Source organism: Heterodontus francisci, chromosome 9, assembly GCF_036365525.1.
Source record: "Heterodontus francisci isolate sHetFra1 chromosome 9, sHetFra1.hap1, whole genome shotgun sequence".
Lineage (NCBI taxonomy): Eukaryota > Metazoa > Chordata > Chondrichthyes > Heterodontiformes > Heterodontidae > Heterodontus > Heterodontus francisci.
The window spans coordinates 80,715,189-80,736,588 of NC_090379.1; the positions used below are offsets into that span (position 1 = coordinate 80,715,189).

At 44.0% G+C, this 21,400-nt stretch overlaps 1 protein-coding gene across 1 annotated transcript in view; it reads right to left on the reverse strand.

Moving 5' to 3' along the window:
- LOC137373870 (uncharacterized) overlaps positions 1-21,400 on the reverse strand; it is a 144,840-nt gene that overhangs the window by 119,453 nt on the left and 3,987 nt on the right. Inside the window, exons 4-6 of the mRNA XM_068039375.1 lie at positions 15,240-15,293; positions 4,304-4,450; positions 2,297-2,374 (exon numbers count right to left, since the gene is read on the reverse strand). Of these exons, the coding sequence (XP_067895476.1) occupies positions 2,297-2,374; positions 4,304-4,450; positions 15,240-15,293 (279 nt within the window). The remainder of the gene's footprint in view (positions 1-2,296; positions 2,375-4,303; positions 4,451-15,239; positions 15,294-21,400) is intronic.

Consider the following 21,400-nt stretch of genomic DNA (forward strand, 5'->3'; position numbering starts at 1 on the left):
CTAGTCAACGTCCCTAAAGCCACAAAAATCTTACACCCTCCAGTCAAAAATAACCGTTCACCTCTACTCTGCTTTCTGTCCCTTAGCCAATTTTGTACCCATGCTGCCACTGCCCCTTTAATCCTATGGGTTTTATTTTTGTTAGCAAGTCTATTATGTGGCACTCTTATCAAATTCCTTCTACAAGTCCAGATACACAACATCAACCACACTACCCTCAAAAGAACTCTATCAAGTTACTCAAACGCGATTTGCCTTTAATAAATGCTGAGTTTCATTTATTAGTCCCCATATGTTTCCAAATGGAAATTAATTTTGTCCCAGATTATTGTCTCAGTGACACAAAGCTAACTGGCCTGTAGTTGCCAGGCTTATCCCTCTCCCCATTTTTTCTTTTTATAAAACAAACAGGAGTGTAAAATGGTTGCAATCCTCCAGTCTTCTGACACCAACCCATATCCAAGGAGCATTGGATTTGTGGCCAGAGCCTCTGCAAATTTTCACCCTTATTTCCCTCAGTAACACAAGATGGACCTCATCCAGACCAGGTGGCTTTTCTACTTTGAGTTCTGTGAATCTTTTAAATATCTCCTCTTATCTATTTTTATCATATCCAATATGGCTACTGCCTCCTCCTTTACTGCGACATTGACAGTATCTTCTTTCCTACTGAAGACAGATGCAAAGTACTCATTTAGTACCTCAGCCATACCCTCTGCAGCCACACCTTTTTGGTCTCTAATCAGCCCCTTCCTTTGACTACCCTTTCACTAGTTACATGTTTATAAGACTTTTGGAGTTCCCTTTTACGTTATCCACTAATCTATTCTCAAACTCTCCCTTTTCCCCCTCTTATTTCCTTTTAAAAAAAAAACTCCTCTGTACTTTTCTATATTCAACTTAGTTCTCTACTGTGTTATGAACCTCACAATTGTCACACGCCTCCTTTCTGTGTCTCATTTTAGCCTCTAAATCATTAGGCATCCAGGGAGCTCTGGCTTTGGACGCCCTTCCTTTCCCCTCATGGGAATGTGTCCATTCTGTACCCATAACCTCAACGTTGAAGGCCTCCCGTTATTAAATTACTGTTTTGCCTACCAATGTTTGATTCCAATCCATCAGCGCCAGATCCTTTTTCAACTCACTGAAGTTAAGCCTCTTCCAGTTAAGTATTTTTATGTTTGATTGTACCTTGTTCTTTTCTATGATTATTTTAAACCTGATGATATGACCACTGTTCACTCAAATGCCCATCCACTGAAACTTAATTTCAGCACTGCTTTCCTCTTCATTGGACTAGAAGTAAATTGAAGATTCTCCTGTATGCAATTCAGGAATTCCTCCCTTCTTTGTCCTTTACACTGTTACTATTCCACTCTATACTAGGATAAATGAAGCCCCCCTCCCCAGTTGTCACTACTCTGTAGTACTTGCATCTTTGTAAAATTTTCCAGCAAATTTGCTCCTCCATCTCCTTTCCAATGTTTGGTCTACAGTATTCATCCAGTAGCATGATTGCTACTCTATTGTTCCTTAATTCTAAGCAAATAAACTCTGTCTTTGACACTCACCAACTATAAATCAACCCTCTCCAGTGCTATAATACTTTAATTGATCACTACACCCACTCCGCTCCCACTGATCTAGCAGTTTTAGTCCATTCTAACACATTGCATAGAATCAGACTGGGAAATAACAGAATTGGCAAGCAAAACAGAGATCTGGCAAAAATCCTTATATACTAGAACATTCACAATAATTTGTTCATCATGATCACACAGATGAACTGAAATGGACTTACAGCATTTGCTGTAGCTTTTACCTTAGTTGGTGTTACATATTGATAGGGACGTTTCGAATAGGTTTCTGAATATATGCAGATTCTTCATTAGATACAACTTGGTTTGATATTTGGAGATGATATTTTCCATGATCCTCATCATCAAACGCTGACATTTCATTACAACTTGGGCTTGTCTGTAGAGATGACTATTGAGCTAAAATAAAAACAAAAGTGCTGGAAATACTCAGCAGATCTGGCAGCATCTGTGGAGAGAGAAGCAGAGTTAACGTTTCAGGTCGGTGATTCTGATGAAAAGGTGCTGCCAGACCTCCTGAGTATTTCCAGCACTTCGTTTTCCAGCATCCACAGTATTTTGCTTCTATTTGCATATTGAGCTATCTACTCCTAGAATAAAACTTGATACATTAGCCAAGAAGAATTTAAAACTGGGTCTTTGAGATAAATGATAATTACATACTTGGGCTAAAAGATATAAAGACCTTCGAAACATACTTCCTTTTCTTCCTGATTATCTGATTCTTCACTCAGCAAATATTGCAGTCTTTCCTGCAGTGTCTGGGATGGTTTTTCCTAAAATCAAAAGGGAAAACAAACAAAATAGTATGAAATTAATGCCTCGAAATTCAGATAGGGGTAAATACCACAGGGCTGGTATGGCCAGTGACAGTACTGGCATCCATCCCCTTCCAGGCATGCTATAATGTGGACTCATGGGGTGGTACCTGGCATCATACAATTACCTCAATCAACAACCCTACCACTTTAGTAGCCCAATTCCTTTACTTTCATACTTGCCTGTCACTTCTCAATCACCTTCTGCTTCAGACTTCTGGTAGGCTGCTAATGGTTTCAGATTGCTTTTGAGCTTTTTCAGCAATTTTTGCTCATCCTTATAGATTTAATTTATATGCAATTTTATGCTCCCACCACTTGTGTCCCAAATCTGTTCCTCAGTTTGTGAATAATTGTGCAAGTCCACCAGGGACACTCAGCTCCCAACCTTATTACAACCCTGGACCAAATGTGGACAGAAAAAAAGTTTAATTCCAGAGGTGAGATGAGAGAGACTGCCTTCGACACCAACCCAGCATTTGACAAAGTGTGGCATCAAGGAGCCGCAGCAAAATTGAAGTCAAAAGAGAATCGGTGTGGGGGGAAACTCTCCACTGGTTGGTTTCATACCCAGCACAAAGAAAGAAAGATGGTTGTGGTTGTTGGCAGCCAATCATCTCCGCCTCAGGACATTGCAGTTGGAATTCCTCAGGGTGGGGTCCTAGGCCCAACCATTTCAGCTGCTTTAATCAAATGACCTTCCCTCCAACATAAGGTCAGAACTGAGGAATGTTTGCTCATGATTGCACAATGTTCAGTACCATTCGCAACTCCTCAGAAACTGAAGTAGTCCATGTCCATTTGCAGCAAGACCTAGACAACACTCTGGCTTGGGCTGATAAGTGGCAAGTAACATTCGCACCACACAAGTGGTGGGCAATAACCATCTCCAACAAGAGAGAATCTAGCCTCCTCCTCTTGATGTTCGACAGCTTTACCATTGTTGAATCTGCCACTATAAACATCCTGGGAGTTACCAGTGACCAGAAACTGAACTGGACCAACCACAAATACTGTGGCTACAAGAACAGGTTAGAGCATGGGAATTCTGCAGCAAGTAAATCACCTCTTGACTCCCCAAAGCCTTTCCACCATCTACAAGGTACAAGTCAGGAGTTTGATGGAATATTACTCTCCACTTACATGGATGAGTGCAGCTCCAACAACACTCAGGAAGCTGGACACCATCCAGGACAAAACAGGCTGCTTGATCAGCAGCCCATCCACCACCTTAAACAAACATTCACTCCCACCACCACATAATGGTAGCAGTGTATATCATCTACAAGATGCACTAGAACCTCGCCAAGGTTCCTTCAACAGCACCTTCCAAACCAGTGACCTCTACCACCTAGAATAACAAGGGCAGCAGATGCATGGGAACACCACCACCTGCAAGTTCCCTTCCAAGTCACACACCACCGTCATCGTTTCTTCACTGTTGCTGGGTCAAAATCCTGGAACTCTCTCTCCAACAGTGCCATGGGTGTACCTTCACCACAGACTGCAGCAGTTCAGGAAGGCGCCTCACGACCACCACCATCATCTTCTTCAGGGCAATTATTAATGAGCAATAAATGTTGGCCTTGCCAGTGATGCTCACATCCCATGAATGAATTTTTTTTAAAAAAAAACTTGATCCAGGAAATTTGAGCACTAGGTGCACTTCAGTCATCTGGCAGGATGAGTTTCATTCTTAACCATTTGGAAATGACTTATGCTACTAGGCAAAAAAAAAATGGTGCCGATGGCATGCTAAAAAAAGCAAATAGCCTTTTGGGAGTCTATTGTTTAATTTGCTACATAAATAAACAATAGTTATGCATTGGTAATGTTCTTCATATATCACATCCACAAAGAAAATAAATTATTTTCTGAATGCCTTACCTTGTGGGGCACAGTTACTTCTTCCACAGAAATTGCTTGCTTTGAATCTGTCTGCCTAACCTTCTCACAAATGGCCTGGTACAAACCAATCAGTTGTCTTCCTTTCACTATGGCAGAATGCTTCTGAATATCACACTCTTTTCCTGACTAAAAGTAGAAATAAATTACAAACTGTATTCTATTTTAATGCTTTACATAAATGTCAGAATTATGTACTCTTGTTTTTTGTCTATCAGAATATGCAAAAGCTAATATCTATTTTGACCCTTCAAATTTAAATAAAACTTGGAAGCTTTACATCAAGTTAAGTAACTTACAGCTAATAAAACTGTTATTTCACATCAATTGGTCTGGATTTTGCAATCAGTGACAAAAACTGTGCTTGCTCTTCTTCACCCTTACAGCTGCCCATGGACTTTTTGTCAGCTTTTGAGCAGCAACTCAAGGTTATTGGGAGCGCTAATACAGTAGTTCTCAAACTGAGGTCTGTAGACCCCTGGGGACGCTTAGAGGCTTTCCAGGGGTCTGCGAAATAATGTAAAAGTGCGGATGTAAACAGCTGGAGGAGGATTTGCTGCAAGCCGAGAGGCAGAAGTGTAGTGTGGCCACAACCTGTGCAGTGTAGAGTGGGATGGCTCTCTCACCCAGGAGGGCAGTGTGCATGGAAATGTTCTGACAGCTGCATGAGTACCTCTATATCTATAATTAAATAGATGTAAACTGCAAAAACACTCTTCACACGCGGAGGTCTTTCAACCAAAAAAGTTGGAGAACCACTGTCTTAATACAGTACGGCGCTCTCTGAACAGGGAAAGCAGTGTGTCTCTTCAACCAAATTGAAGAATTCTTACCGTGGCATGCACAGTCTAAATCAGAAGATGCAAGTTTGATGTAAAATCATGTATAGAAAGCAAAATCGAGGGAAAGAAAAATGGGATTGGGAGTAAAGAGACAGAAAGAAAAAGGTGAAAATAAATTCATTTTTAACTCTCCAATAACTAAAATCTGAAGGAATGAGACGCCACACATATAAAAGAAAATTTTCTGTACCAGAGAGGTAGCTTGGTAGTAAATAAGACTTAGTCAGCTGTTAAAAATTCAGAGCAGGGCAAAGATGGCATTGCCCATGACTGTTTAGGTGGCCTTGGTCATCAACTTTTATGCGCCGGGCTCCTTCCTGGCAACACCTCCGTTTGCCATCCAATGTTACGACTGGCACTCTGTCTATTAAAAGATAGCTAAGATTTCATTTTCTCTTGCCAGAGAGCAGCAGTCAACATGAGCACTTGGGTTCGCAAGGATTACAGGATTCCCCATGGTCCAGGGTGACACTGAGTGCACGTGTCACTTTTCAGGCAGCGGATGTTAACTCCGAGATGTACCGCAACTGAAAGGGATTCCACTCCCTCAAAGTCTAGCTGGTGTATGACCACAGGCAGTGTATTATGCAAGTCAATGCCCGGTATCCTGGCAGCAATTATGATGTCTTCATTCTGTGGCAGTCCACCATTCCAGCCACCATAGCAAACCAAAGGGTGGCTACTGGGTGACAAGGGCTAGCTGCTGAAGCCATGGCTGATGACGCTGGTATGGAACCCACACAAACATGGGAAGCATGCATACAATGAAAGCCATGCTGTTACATGAAATATGGTGGAGCAGACCATTGGTGTGTTGAAACATTGCTTCTGCTGCCTGGACCACTCTGGAGGAGTCCTGTGGTGCTTGGCAGAGGAGGAGTCAAGATTCGCAGTGGTCTACTGTATGCTGCCCAATATTGCCATCATGAGGGCACAGTCCTTGCCACCACCTAGACAGAAAGCAGCTGAGGAGCAGGAGGAGCAGGAAGGGACAAAGGAGAAAGGGAGGCGGCAACGTGTATGAAAGCTGCGAGATGTGGGTGTAAGGCTTGCAGCGGTGCTAAGTGTGTGAAGGTGATGTGAAGCAATGGATATTAGGCATGAGTCACAATTGACAGAGATGCTTGGTAGGTAAGTCTTGGGGGTGTGGTGCATTGAGCAATGCCTGGGGCTACTGATGCCATTTCCTACAAACTGCATGTGGAGAATGCATTCACTGACCCTGGCCGTGTGAAGTCATTGAACATTTTGCAGCACTACACCCAGGTCCTCAAGGCTTCAAATAAAAACAGAAAGTGCTGGAAAAATACAGCATATCTGTCAGCATCTGTGGAGAGAGAAACTGAGTTAACGTTTCAGGTCAGTTCTGAAGAAGGGTCACTGACCTGAAAGGTTAACTCTGCTTCTCTCTCCACAGATGCTGCCAGACCTACTGCATTTTTCCAGCACTTTCTGTTTTTATTTCAGATTTCCAGCATCCACAGTATTTTGCTTTTATTTTATCCTCAAAGCTTCATCCTGGCACCGACCTCCACTGTCTCTTCAGTTTGTCTTAAGTGCGTCCAGGCCCCCTGTGGATAGAGTGCATCTCTCCTCCTCTGCAGCTCCATGACCAAGGCCTCCAGTGTAGAGTCAGAAAATCATGGAGCCTGTACATTAATTGCACATCGTAGTCTCACACCTGTTTTCAGGGGTTATCAAATTTTGCAGCCATAAACTCGATCAGTGCTGCTCTGGTCAAAGTCTTGTTGAGGATTGCCAACACAGCCACATCTTTCAAATGTACAAAATGGCCTCTAAAGTAAGGATCATCTAATTTACTGGCACATTCACCCTTGTGGCAGCAAGAGCTGGATTCACTGGGTGAAGCACAAGACACTGGTGGGCAGGAGCAGATACTACTGCAAACAAAGAAGCAGTGCTGCTTCTCCAGGAAAGATAGCATCATGGCTTTCTAGCCACACCACCCAAATGTCAGTAGACATGCAGAAAGTGAACAGGGCCAGGTTTTCACCACAGCAGCAAGTACAGCACAAGCGTCTGCAGGGCCAACTTACAACCCAGTTTGAAAGGAGGCAAAAAAGACTACTTCAAACGGAAGAACATTTCCCACTTGTATTCAGCAACCAGCCAGTTCACTTACTCACTTACTCCTGCCCCTGGAGGAAACCCAAGGGGCACCAGGTTAAGCACACAATTGTACTAAGCACAGGCACAGGGTTAAAAATAACAGTATTCACATGCACCACCAACTTTTAGGGAATTAAATTTGATTGTGGTATTATTCAGCTGTGTCCACAGGGTTAACCTGGGATAGTATAGTATAACATTTTCACAAATGAAATGAACAGAATCCATGGTAGTTGAATTAATGCAGAGGGCAATGTTGGAAAAGGTGTTTTGACCAGTGCATGGTACAGAGTTGAAGAGGAATGTTAATGTATTGAGTGGAGGGGCATATAGAAGATGATCTCATCTAGGACACTCAAGAAGCTCGACACAATTCATACAAAGCAGCTCGCTTAATTGCCCAGGTGGTGGATAGGAAGCCAATGTGGCTGCACTGTGTACCATTTACAAAATCCACTGCAGCAACTCACCAAGGCTCCGTCCACAGCACCTTCCAAAGCTACAACCTCTACTGCCCAGGTTAAGAGCAGCAGACACATAGGAACACCACCATCTCCAAGCTCCCTTCCAAGTCACACAACGCCATGACTTGGAAATATATTGCATTCCTTCATCACCGCTGGATCAAAATCATGGACCTCCCAACCCAACAGCAGTGAGGGAGTCCCTTCACCTCACAGACTGAGCAATTTGAGAAGGCAGCTCACTGCCACCTTCTGAAGAGCTATTAGGGATCGGCAATAATTGCTGGCCTTGCCAGTATCGACATTCTGTGAAAGAGCATTTTTAAAAAAAAATTAAAATGGAAGAGCCTGCCACTTAGCTCCAGCTACCAGAAAAGTGTTTCTCCTAGCTCAACATCATCTTATTGACTCTTATAGCTTTCATTCTCCACATTTTCCGTGGTTGGATGGCAAAGTTGCAAAGCATGCAGCATACAAATTGTTGGAAACCTAAATCCATTTAGGCTCCACATCAATATGTCTATTGTCTCTTTAAGGATGATGTTGGTGACTGTGTGCGCCCTGTATCTGTGTTCAGTTTCTGATGAAAGGTCACGAACCTAAAATGTTAACTCTGTCTCTCTCTCCACAGTTGCTGCCAGACCTGCTGAGTATTTCCTGCACATTATGTTTTTATTTCAGATTTCCAGTATCTGCAGTATTTTGCTTCTATCTTATGTAATGAAGCTCTTACCCAACCACCTCTCACAAAATGCTTGTCTCATGTATTATAGGCAGGGATCTATTGATCAGAATGTCCCGCCCAACTTTCCAGAACACACTGCAACATTTTGCACCAGTAGTGACTTGAATCTAATTAAATTGCAAATAAAGACACTGGACAATCACATGACCGCCTCCCTATCTCTGAAAAACTAACAGTCTTTTGCTACAAAAGGAACACGCTCCCGAGACTTTGACATGTGCAGAACCCATAGGGTGTGTGGGTGTGTGCGTGTGTGTCTCTCTCTCTATCTAGGTGACCTTGAGACGTTCAAAGCTTGCCTGCTGGCTGAAAAAGATCCAAGACAAAGACCCCCTAGAAGACAACCATCTGCTCCACTGCCTTCAAGAAATCTACCAACCAAGAACTTCAGGACTCCAGATTCAGCCAGATGACTACTGAGTTAATAGACACCGCAGACTGTATATTTTTTTTTTTTTTTATTTGATCCAAACTCTATCCCAACCACTATTCCTCTCCACTCTGCAATCTATTTGTGTGAGAGATTCGAGTGAGAGATTCGAGTGAGTGAGTGAGTGAGTGAGTGAGTGAGTGAGTGAGTGAGAGATTCGAGTGAGTGAGAGATTCGAGTGAGTGAGTGAGAGAGTGAGAGAGTGAGTGAGTGAGTGAGTGAGTGAGTGAGTGAGTGAGTGAGTGAGTGAGTGAGTGAGTGAGTGAGTGAGTGAGTGAGTGAGTGAGTGAGTGAGTGAGTGAGTGAGTGAGTGAGTGAGTGAGTGAGTGAGTGAGTGAGTGAGTGAGTGAGTGAGTGAGTGAGTGAGTGAGTGAGTGAGTGAGTGAGTGAGTGAGTGAGTGAGTGAGTGAGTGAGTGAGTGAGTGAGTGAGTGAGTGTGAGTGAGTGAGTGTGAGTGAGTGAGTGTGAGTGAGTGTGAGTGAGTGTGAGTGAGTGTGAGTGAGTGTGAGTGAGTGTGAGTGAGTGTGAGTGAGTGTGAGAGTGAGAGAGTGAGAGAGTGAGAGAGAGAGAGAGAGAGAGAGAGAGAGAGAGAGAGAGAGAGAGAGAGAGAGAGAGAGAGTGAGTGAGTGAGTGAGTGAGTGAGTGTGAGTGAGAGTGAGTGGAGAGTGAGAGAGAAAGTGTAGCGTAGTTTATTATTTTACTTAAATCAAGTTTTTGGTTAAGTACAATAAACTAACCTCTTTCTTGGTTAAACGCAACTGTCCGAATGTTTCTTTTATGATCACGACAAAGGTAAAAGGTTCAACACTCACTGAAGTGGTAAGCACATCTACTGTTTAAAAAGGAATAAACCCTATTGTGGTTAAACAAGGAGAAGGACAAGAGGGAAGCCTTGCGACCCCTCCTCACCTGATCGTAACAGATTCCTGCCCCCAGCAGGAGTGCCAGGAATTGATTCTGCTAGGATTCCACTTCATTTCAATTGGCCCTTTGAATTCCAGTAAGGAAAAGGTATTTCAGGGATAAAGGAGGAATGCTGCTAGGTTTGGCGTGAGTGAGACTCGGTTCACCATTCTTAGGAAAAGGTAATCAAGCCAAAAAAAAAAAAACAGCATTTTTGCTCCACTGGGAGAAGTTCCAAAAAAAAGATTTTCTTTACAGCCTCGCCAAACTTTGTTTCTGCTGAGGGCAGCACGATGCTGTTCTGAAATTCTGACAAGCAAAATCAGGACAGCTACCACTGGTGTGTTTTCACAGGTGCAAAGTGTTCAAATGACCCTGTTCACAGGATTTGGGATGGGATCTCCAGCTTACAGCGAAGACGGATGGGGATTAAGTTCCACTGACAGGGCAGAGCCCAATATTTGGACCTATATTTTTTCCATGACACCTGCTGATGTTAAACATAGACTGTACTGATGGACTCAATGTTTCAGCATCGCAAAAAAAATGCTGCTTCCCAAGTCATTTTACAAATTGCCAGAATTTTACTTTTACACACTTCCAGCCTTGGTCACATGAATTTCCTGGTCTCTGTCAAAAATTAATTACTGAAGAGATCTTTGAAACAGAGTAGACAAAAACAAAAGTTAAATTCAGAAAACACATCATAGAAACATGGAATTGCTATATAAGAAAAAAGACCAAGGTGCATTCCAGTAGTCTACCATCCCAGTAGTTGCATAATGCAATGATAATGGAGCTGTTGACCAATAATAAGTCAATCTTTATCAAGTAGTCTACAACATACCTATATATCAACTGGGACAGTCTGAGTGCAAAAGGCTTAAAGGGGGCAGAATTCTTAAAATGCATACAGGCGAGCTTTTTGAACCACCAAGTAGAAAGTCCTACAAGAGAAGGGTGGTACTGGACCTAATCCTAGGGAATGAAGCCAGACAAGTGGTAGCAGTGTCAGTGGGGGAGCATTTCAGGGATAGTGACCATAACTCTAAGATTTAAAGTAGTTATGGAAAAGGACAAAGAGGGACCAGAAATAAAGGTACTAAATTGGGGGAAGGCCGATTTCAATATGATAAAACAGGATCTGGCCAAAGTGGACTGGGAGCTGCTACTTGTAGGTCTACATCAGACCAGTGAGAGTCAAAGAAGAAATAGTGAGAGTTCAGGGTCAACACGTACCCGTTAAGGTGAAGGATAGGACCAACAAGTTCAGAGAACCCTGGATGTCAAGGGATATAGAGGATTGTATCAGGAATAAAAAGGAGGCTTATGGCAAATACAGAGCGCCGAAAACAGTAGAGGCACTCGAGGAGTATAGAAAATGTAGTGGGGGGGGGGGGGGGGGGGGGGTACTTGAAAAAGTAATAAGGAAAGCGAAGAGGAGATATGAAAAAATACTGGCAGGCACGATAAAGGATCATCCTAAGGCATTTTATAAGTATATTAAGGGCAAGAGGATAGCCAGGAAAAGCGTAGGGCCCATTAGGGGCCAAAGTGGCAATGTGTGTGTTGGAGCCGGAGGACATAGGTGCGGTTGGTTTTAAATGATTACTTTTCATCTGTGTTCACTAGGGAGAAGGACGACGTAGGTATAGAGATCAGGGAGGAGGATTGTGATATACTTGAACAAATTAGCATTGAAATGGAGGAAGTATTAGCTGTTTTAGTGGGCTTAAAAGTGGATAAATCCCCAGGCCCAGATGAGATGTATCCCAGGCTGTTATGCGAGGCAAGGGAGGAGACTCTGACACAAATTTTCAAATCCTCTCTGGCCACAGGAGAGGTACCAGAGGATTGGAGGACAACAAATGTGGTACCATTATTCAAGAAGGGTAGCAGGGATAAACCAGGTTCGACTCACCGGCCTGTAATTACATCAGTGGTTGGGAAACTATTGGAAAAAATTCTGAGGGATAGAATTAATCGCCACTTGGAGAGGCAGGGTTTAATCAGGGATAGTCAGCATGGCTTTGCCAGGGGGAGATCGTGTCTAACTAACTTGATTGAATTTTGAGGCGGTGACTAGATGCGTTGATGAGGGTAAAGCAGTTAATGTAGTCTACATGGACTTCATTAAGGCTTTTGATAAGGTCCCGCATGGGAGATTGATTAGGAAGGTAAGAGCCCATGGGATCCAGGGCAATTTGGCAAATTGGATCCAAAATTGGCTTAGTGGCAGGAGGCAGAGGGTGATGGGCAGGAGGCAGAGGGTGATGGTCGAGGGTTGTTGTTGTGAGTGGAAGCCTGTGACCAGTGGTGTACCACAGGGATCGGTACTGGGACCCTTGCTGTTTGTAGTGCACATTAATGATTTAGATGTGAATATAGGAGGTATGATCAGTAAGTTCGCAGATGACACGGAAATTGGTGGTGTCATAAATAGTGAGGAAGGAAGCCTTAGGTTACAGACCATATAGATAGGCTGGTGAGATGGACAGAGCAGTGGCAAATGGAATTTAATCCTGAGAAGTGTGAGGTGATGCATTTTTGGAGGACCAACAAGGCAAGGGAATATACAATGGAAGTAGAGGGTCAGAGGGACCTTGGTGTGCTTGTCCGTAGATCACTGAAGGCAGCAGAACAGGTAGATAAGGTGGTTAGGAAGGCATATGGGATACTTGCCTTTATTAGCCGTTACATAGAATATAAAAGCAGGGAGGTTATGATGGAGCTGTATAAAATGCTAGTTAGGTCACAGCTGGAGTACTGTGTATAGTTCTGGGCACCACACTACAGGAAGGATGTGATTGCAATGGAGAGGGTGCAGAGGAGATTCACCAGGATGTTGCCTGGACTGGAGCATTTCAGCTATGAAGAGAGACTGGATAGCCTTAGAGCAGAGAAGGCTGAGGGGAGACCTGATTGAGGTATGCAAAATTATGAGGGGCATTGATAGGTTAGATAGGAGGAAACTTTTTCCCTTTGCGGAGGGGTCAATAACCAGGGGGCATAAATTTAAGGTAAAGGGCAGGAGGAGGTTTAGAGGAGATTTGAGGAAAAAAAATTTCACTTAGAGGGTAGTTGGAATCTGGAATGCACTGCCTGAAGAGGTGGTAGAGGCAGGAACCCTCACAACTTTTAAGAAGTATTTAAATGAGCACTTGAAAGGCCACAGCATACAAGGCTACGGGCCAAGTGCTGGAAAATAGGATTAGAGTAGTTAGGTGCTTGATGGCCGGCACAGACACAATGGGCCGCAGGGCCCATTTCTGTGCTGTATAACTGACTCTATACCCAGGCATGACCTGAGGAAAGCCTTAGTTGGACAACGCATTGGAAACCAGAAATTTAAAGTCGCCTGTTCCTCCCAACCTAGTTGTTTCCTAGACGACTGCAGTTTGTTGGCAATAAGTATTTGATCCAAATTGATTTTAACAGTTGAACACATTATACTCTACTTTTCAAATCACTTGTTAGGTATAAAAAAAAAATTTAAACTGCCATATTATATAAGCATTTGATTAGTGCAACATTCACACACAAAGCAATACTATACTTATGGAGTTTTACAGAAAATTTGGAAGATTGTCTACATGCACAGAATTGTTATAGTGCAGAAGGAGGCCATTCGGCCCATCATGTCTGCACCGGCTCTCTCAAAGAGCAATTCACTCCGTTCCATTCTCCTGCCTTCTCCCCGTAACCCTGCACATTCTACCTTTTCATATAACTGTCTAATTTCCTTTTGAATGCTTCAAATTGAACTTGCCTCCACCACACTCTCATGCAGTGCATTCCAGAACCTAACCACTTGCTGCATGAAAATGTTTTTCCTCATGTCGCTTTTGCTTCTCTTGTTCTCGATCCTTTCACGAGTGGGAGCAGTTTCGCTCTATCTACTCTGCCCAGACCCCTCATGATTTTGAATACCTCTATCAAATCACCTCTCAGTCTTCCCTTCTCCAAGGAAAACAGTCCTAACTTCTCCAATTTATCTTCATAACTGAAGTTCCTCCTCCCTGGAAACATTCTCATGAATCTTTCCTGTACTCTCTCCAATGCCCTCACATCTTTCCTAAAAAGTGTGGCACCCAGAACTGGACACAATACTCCAACTAGTGTCTTATATAAGTTCAACGTAACTTCCTTGCTCTTGTACCCTATGCACCTATTAATAAAGCCCAGGATACTGCATACTTTATTGACCACTCTCAACCTGTCCTGCCACCTTCAATGACTTATGCACATAGACACCCAGGTCCCGCTACTCCTGCATCCCCTTTAGAACTGTATCCTTGATTTTATATTGTCTCTCTATGCTCTTCCTATCAAAATGAATCACTTCACATTTCTATGCATTGAACTTCATCTGCCACCTGTCCGCCCAATCCACCAACTTGTCTACGTCCTTTTGGAGTTCTACACTATCCTCCTCACAGCTCCCAAGTTTCGTATCATCTGCAAACTTTGAAATTGTGCCCTGTACACCAAGGTCTAGGTCATTAATACATAATCAGGAAAAGCAAGAGTCCCAACACTGACCCCTGGGGAACTCCACTATAAATCTTCCTCCAGCCCAAAAGATCCATTAACCACCACTCTTTGTTTTCTGTCACTCAGCAAATTCTGTATCCATGTTGCTACAGTCCTTTTTATTCCATGATTTATAACCTAGCTTACAAGTCTGATCTGTGGGATTGTATCAAACACCTTTTGAAACTCCATGTACAGTACATCAACAGCATTGTCCTCATCAACCCTCTCTGTTACCTCCTCAAAAAACTCCAGCCAGTTAGTTAAACATGATTTTCCCTTAAGAAATCGATGTTGGCTTTCCTTAATTAACCCACGTTTATCCATGCGACTATTAATTTTGTCCTGAATTATTTTTTCTAAAAGTTTCCCTACCAAAATTCAACGAGCTCGCCTGTAGTTACTGGGCTTATCTTTCCACCCTTTTTTGAACAAGGGTGTAATGTTTCCAATTCTCCAGTCCTCTGGCACCACCCCCATGTCTAAGGAAGACTGAAAAATTATGTCCAGTGCCTCTGCGATTTCCACCCTTACTTCCCTCAGTATCCTTGGCTGCATGTCATCCGGTCTTGGTGTTTTATCCACTTTAAGTACAGACAGCCTATCCAATATCTCCTCTTTATCAATTTTAAACTCTTCTAGTGTCAGAATTACCTCCTCTTTCACCATCGCCTGGGTTGCTTCTTCCTCCTTGGTGAAGACAGATGCAAAGCATTCATTCAGAACTATGCCCTCTGCCTCCATGTGTAAATCCCCTTTATGGTCCCTAATCAGTCCACTCCTCCTTTCACCACCCTTTTATGTTTATAGAAAACTTTGAGAAGACTCAGAGGGCAAAGTTCCAGAGCGGTAAGTATAAAAAAAAGCTTACCTCGGAGACTCTCGGAGCAGACTCAGAGGGCAGAGTTCCGGAGCAGTAAGTTACCTTGGGTGGGGAAAAAAAAACTGAAAAAGTGACGTCACAGGAAAGCTGTGACCTGATTGGCTGGTAGGGAATCTGTACCGAATTTGAAAATAACACTGATAAAAATTGATTAAAGCACTAATTAACTAATTAATAAGTAGAATAACTAAACCAGAGGGAGGAGATTACTGTATTTAGTTAGCATTTAGTATTTATTGTAGAAATCTAGCACCAGGGACCATATAGTTAAGTGTATCATAATTTAGTAAGGATTTAATAAGTATTTAATTATTTTATATTAATTAACTAATTAGTGCGAGAAATGACAGTTAGAGGGGTGAAGTGCTTCACCTGTGAGATGTGGGAGGTCCGTGCCGCTTCCAGTGTTCCGGACGACTACATCTGCAGGAAGTGTACCCAGTTGCAGCTCCTCACAGACTGCATGGATCGGTTGGAACGGCAACTGGATGCACTTAGGAGCATGCAGGTGGCAGAAAGCTTCATAGACAGGAGTTTTAGAGAAGTGGTTACACCCAAGGTGCAGGCAGATAGATGGGTGACCGCTAGAAGGGGCAGGCAGTCAGTGCAGGAATCTCCTGTGGCTATCCCCCTCTCTAACAAGTATACCGTTTTGGATACTGTTGGGAGGGGGGTGGGGGGGGGATGGCCTATCAGGGGAAAACAGCAGCAGCCAGAGCAGTGGCACCACGGCTGGCACTGTTGCTCAGCAGGGAGGGACAAAGCGCAGAAGAGCAGAAGACTCTATAGTCAGGGGCACAGATAGGCGCTTCTGTGGACGTGAAAGAGACTCCAGGATGGTATGTTGCCTCCCTGGTGCCAGGGTCAAGGATGTCTCTGAACGGACAGGGGGCATTCTGAAGGGGGAGGGTGAACAGCCAGAGGATGTGGTACACATCGGTACCAATGACATAGGCAGGAAGAGTGATGAGGTCCTGCAGGGGGAATTTAGGGAGTTAGGTAGAAAATTTAAAAACAGGACCTCTAGGGTTGTAATCTCTGGATTACTCCGTGCCACGTGCCAGTGAGGCTAGAAAGAGGAAGACAGTGCAGCTAAACATGTGGCTGAGCAGCAGGTGTAGAAGGGAGGGTTTCAGATATCTGGACCATTGGGCTCTCTTCAGGGACAGATGGGACCTGCACATGAAGGACGGGTTGCATCTAAACTGGAAGGGCACTAATATCCTGGCTGCAAGGTTTGCTGGCGTCACTCGGGAGGGTTTAAACAAGTGTGGCAGGGGGGTGGGAACCAGAGCAGTAGGACAGCTAGTGAAATAAATGAGGACATAGTAAATAAGGCCAGTAGGACTAAGAGGAAGAGCAGGCAGGGAGATGTTGCTGAGCACAGCGGGACTGGTGGTCTGAAGTGCATTTGTTTCAATGCGAGAAGTATAACAAGTAAGGCAGATGAATTTAGAGCTTGGATTAGTACTTGGAACGATGATGTTGTTGCTATTACAGAGACTTGGTTGAGGGAAGGGCAGGATTGGCAGCTAAATGTTCCAGGCTTTAGAAGCTTCAGGTGGGATAGAGGGAGATGTAAAAGGGGTGGGGGAGTTGCATTACTGGTTAAGGAGAATATCACAGCTGCACTGCTGGAGGACACCTCAGGAGGGGTCATGCAACGAGGCGATATGGGTGGAGCTCAGGAATAGGAAGGGTGCAGTCACGATGTTGGGGGTTTACTACAGGCCTCCCAACAGCCAGCGGGAGGTAGAGGAGCAGATATGTAGACAGATTTTGGAAAGATGTAAAGGGAACAGGGATTGTGGTGGTGGGTGATTTTAACTTCCCCAATATTGACTGGCACTCACTTAGTGCTAGGGGCTTGGATGGGGCACAATTTGCGAGGAGCATCCAGGAGGGCTTCTTCAAATAGCATGTAGATAGTCCAACTAGGGATGGGGCCATTCTGGACCTGGTATTGGGGAATGAGCCCGGCCAGGTGGTCAAAGTTTCAGTGGGGGAGCATTTCGGGAGCAGTGACCATAATTCCATAAGTTTTAAGGTACTTGTGGATAAGGATAAGAGTAGTCCTCGGGTGAAGGTGCTAAATTGGGGGAAGGCTAATTATAACAATATTAGGCAGGAACTAAAGAATTTAGATTGGGGGCGGCTGTTTGAGGGTAAATCAACATCTGACATGTGAGAGTCTTTCAAACGTCAGTTGATTAGAATCCAGGACCAGCATGTTCCTGTGAGGAAGAAAGACAAGTTTGGCAAGTTTCGGGAAGCTTGGATAACACGGGATATTGTGAGCCTAATCAAAAAGAAAAAGGAAGCATTTGTAAGGGCTGGAAGGCTAGGAACAGATGAAGCACTTGAGGAATATAAAGACAGTAGGAAGGAACTTAAGCAAGGAGTTAGGAGGGCTAAAAGGGGTCATGAAAAGTCATTGGCAAACAGGATTAAGGAAAATCCCAAGGCTTTTTATACATATATAAAGAGCAAGAGGGTAACCAGGGAAAGAGTTGGCCCACTCAAGGACAGAGATGGGAATCTATGTGTGGAGCCAGAGGAAATGGGCGAGGTGCTAAATGAGTACTTTGCATCAGTATTCACCAAAGAGAAGGAATTGGTGAATGATGAGCCTAGGGAAGGGAGTGCAGATAGTCTCAGTCATCTCATTATCAAAAAGGAGGTGGTGTTGGGTGTCTTGCAAAGCATTAAAGTAGATAAGTCCCCAGGGCCTGATGGGATCTACCCTAGAATACTGAGGGAGGCAAGGGAAAAAATTGCTGGGGCCTTGACAGAAATCTTTGCATCCTCATTGGCTACAGGTGAGGTCCCAGAGGACTGGAGAATAGCCAATGTTGTTCCTTTGTTTAAGAAGGGTGGCAAGGATAATCCAGGAAATTATAGGCCGGTGAGCCTTACGTCAGTGGTAGGGAAACTATTAGAGAGGATTATTCGGGACAGGATTTACTCCCATTTGGAAACAAACAAACTTATTTGCGAGAGACAGCATGGTTTTGTCTGATTAGTAAGTTTGCGGATGACACAAAGGTTGGTGGAGTTGCGGATAATGATGATGATTGTCAGAGGATACAGCAGGATATAGATCAGTTGGAGACTTGGGCGGAGAAATGGCAGATGGAGTTTAATCCGGACAAATGTGAGGTAATGCATTTTGGAAGGTCTAATGCAGGTGGGAGGTATACAGTAAATGGCAGAACCCTTAGGAGTATTGACAGGCAGAGAGATCTGGGCGTACAGGTCCACAGGTCACTGAAAGTGGCAACGCAGGTGGATAAGGTAGTCAAGAAGGCATACGGCATGCTTGCCTTCATCGGTCGGGGCATAGAGTATAAAAATTGGCAAGTCATGTTGCAGCTGTACAGAACCTTAGTTAGGCCTCACTTAGAATATTGCGTGCAATTCTGGTCGCCACACTACCAGAGAGGGTACAGAGGAGGTTCACCAGGATGTTGCCTGGTCTGGAGTGCATTAGCTATGAGGAGAGGTTGGAAAAACTCGGATTGTTTTCACTGGAACGACGGAGGTGGAGGGGCGACATGATAGAGGTTTACAAAGTTATGAGCGGCATGGACAGAGTGGATAGTCAGAAGCTTTTTCCCAGGGTGGAAGAGTCAGTTACTGGGGGACATCGGTTTAAGGTGCGAGGGGCAAAGTTTAGAGGGGATGTGCGAGGCAAGTGTTTTTACACAGAGGGTGGTGAGTGCCTGGAACTTGCTGCCAGGGGAGGTGGTGGAAGCAGATACGATAGCGACGTTTAAGAGACATCTTGACAAATATATGAATAGGAAGGGAACAGAGGGATATGGGCCCTGGAAGTGCAGAAGGTGTTAGTTTAGGCAGGCATCAAAATTGGCGCAGGCTTGGAGGGCCGAATGTCCTGTTCCTGTGCTGTACTATTCTTTGTTCTTCTTTGGGATTCCCTTTAATGCTGGCTGCCAGTCTTATTTCATGCTCTCTCTTGCTTCTCTTATTTGCTTTTTCACTTCCCCACTAGACTTTGTATATTTCGCCTAGTTCTCAATAGTATTTTCTACCTGGCATAAGCACACTTTTTCTTCTTTATCTTAATCTCTACCTCTTCTGTCATCCAGGGAGCTCTGAATTTGTTTGCCCTACCTTTCCCCTTCGAGAGAACATACCTTGACCATGCCCAAACTCTGTCTTCTTTGAAAGTACCCCATTGTTTAGCTACCATTTTTCCTGCCAACTTTCAACACCAATTTATTCACCCTAGCTCCATTCTTACCCCATTGAAGTTGGCTTTCCCCCAGTTAATTATTCTTACTCTGGATTGTTCTTTGTCCTTTTCCACAGTCAGCCTAAACCTTATGATACAATGATCACTGCCCGCTAAATGCTCTCCTACTGATACTTGATCCAATTGGCCCAGCTCATTCCCAAGAACCAGGTCTAGCAGTGCCTCCTTTCTCATTGGACTAGCAACATACTGCTGTAGAAAATTTAGGAACTCTTGCCGTTCACTCCCCTTTACACTACTACTATCCCAGTCTATGTTTGGGTAATTGAAGTCCCCCATTATAACTACCCTATAAATTTTGCACCCCTCACTAATTTCCTTGCAAATTTATTCCTCCATGTCCTGCCCTTCTTTGAGCCAGGTCTCTGTTATAGCCACAACATCATACTTCCACATGGCAATCTGCACTTGTACCTCACCAATCTTATTTACCAATTCTGTGCATTCACATACATGCACATTAATTCAGATTTAAACATTATTATTGTCTCCCTTACTCTGACCTCACCCAATAACTTACTATTCCCTACTCTATTGCTATCCATCTCTCTCCGTATTCTTTGCACCTTGGTATTCCTTTGATATTTGCTCCTGGTTCTCACATCCCTGACAAGTTATCAGTTTTGCTTCCCTTCAATCTGAGCTCCCTCAGGTTCCCATCCCCCTGCCAATCTAGCTTCAACCCTCCCCAACAGCAAATCTCCAGGAGGATCTTAGTCCCAGTCCTGCTAAGATGCAACCTGCCCATCTTGTACAGGTCCAACCTGCCCCAGAATTGGTCCCAATATCTCAGAAATCTGATGCCCTCTCTCCTACACCAGTTCTCCAGCCATGTGTTCAATCACTCAATTCTCCTATTCCTATGCTCACTAGCATGTGCAACTGGGAGTAATCCTGAGATTACTGCTTCTGAGGTCCTGCTTTTTAATCTCATTCCTAGCTCCCTAAAAACTGCTTTCAGGACCTCATCCCTCTTCCTAGCTACTTCATTGTTACCAATGTGGACCACGACCTCTGGCTGTTCACCCTCCCTCAGAAGCATGTTCTGCAGCCAACCCGTGACATCCTTGACCCTGGCACAAGGGAGGTAACACACCATCCTGGAGTCACGCCTACGGCTGCTGAAAGACATGTCTGTTCTCCTAACTAACAAATCCCCACCACTAATGCTCTTCCACTCTTCTCCTTCCTCTCCTGTGCAGTTCAGTCACCTATGGCATCACAAACTTGTCTCTGACTGCACTCCTCTGAGGAACCACTACCGTCACCAGTATCCAAAATGGAAAATCGATTAGCAAGTGTTATCATATCCGGGGACTCCTGCACTATCTTCCTGGTTCTCTTAGACTGTCTGGCAGTCACCCATTCCCTATCTGCCAGCATACTTCTAACCTGCGATGTGACCACCTCCCTAAACATGCTATCCACGTAGTTCTCTGCCTCACGGATGCACCAAAGTGACTCCACAAAAGGAAAGATAAACCATTTTTTGTTGCCTATAGCAAAGAGAAATATTAGTCAATCTAGGAAACTAGAAACATTAGAGTACAAGATCTTTAAATAACTGACAAAGCAGAAAGGTGATGCAGTGACAACAAAAACAAGAAATGCTGGATTCACTCAGCAGGTCTGGCAGCATCTGTGGAAAGAGAAGCAGAGTTAACGTTTCGGGTCAGTGACCCTTCTTCGGAACTGACAAATATTAGAAAAGTTTTGCTTTTATTAAGGTGATGCAGTGAATTGGCCTAGGCCATGGTATGGGAGATTAATCAAACAGATATCCAAATCTCCCACACAAACTTTAAAAAAAAACAGCAACATCAGCATGCGTGTTTTCTTCTTTGATAAACTGCATGGCCTTGCATAAAAAATA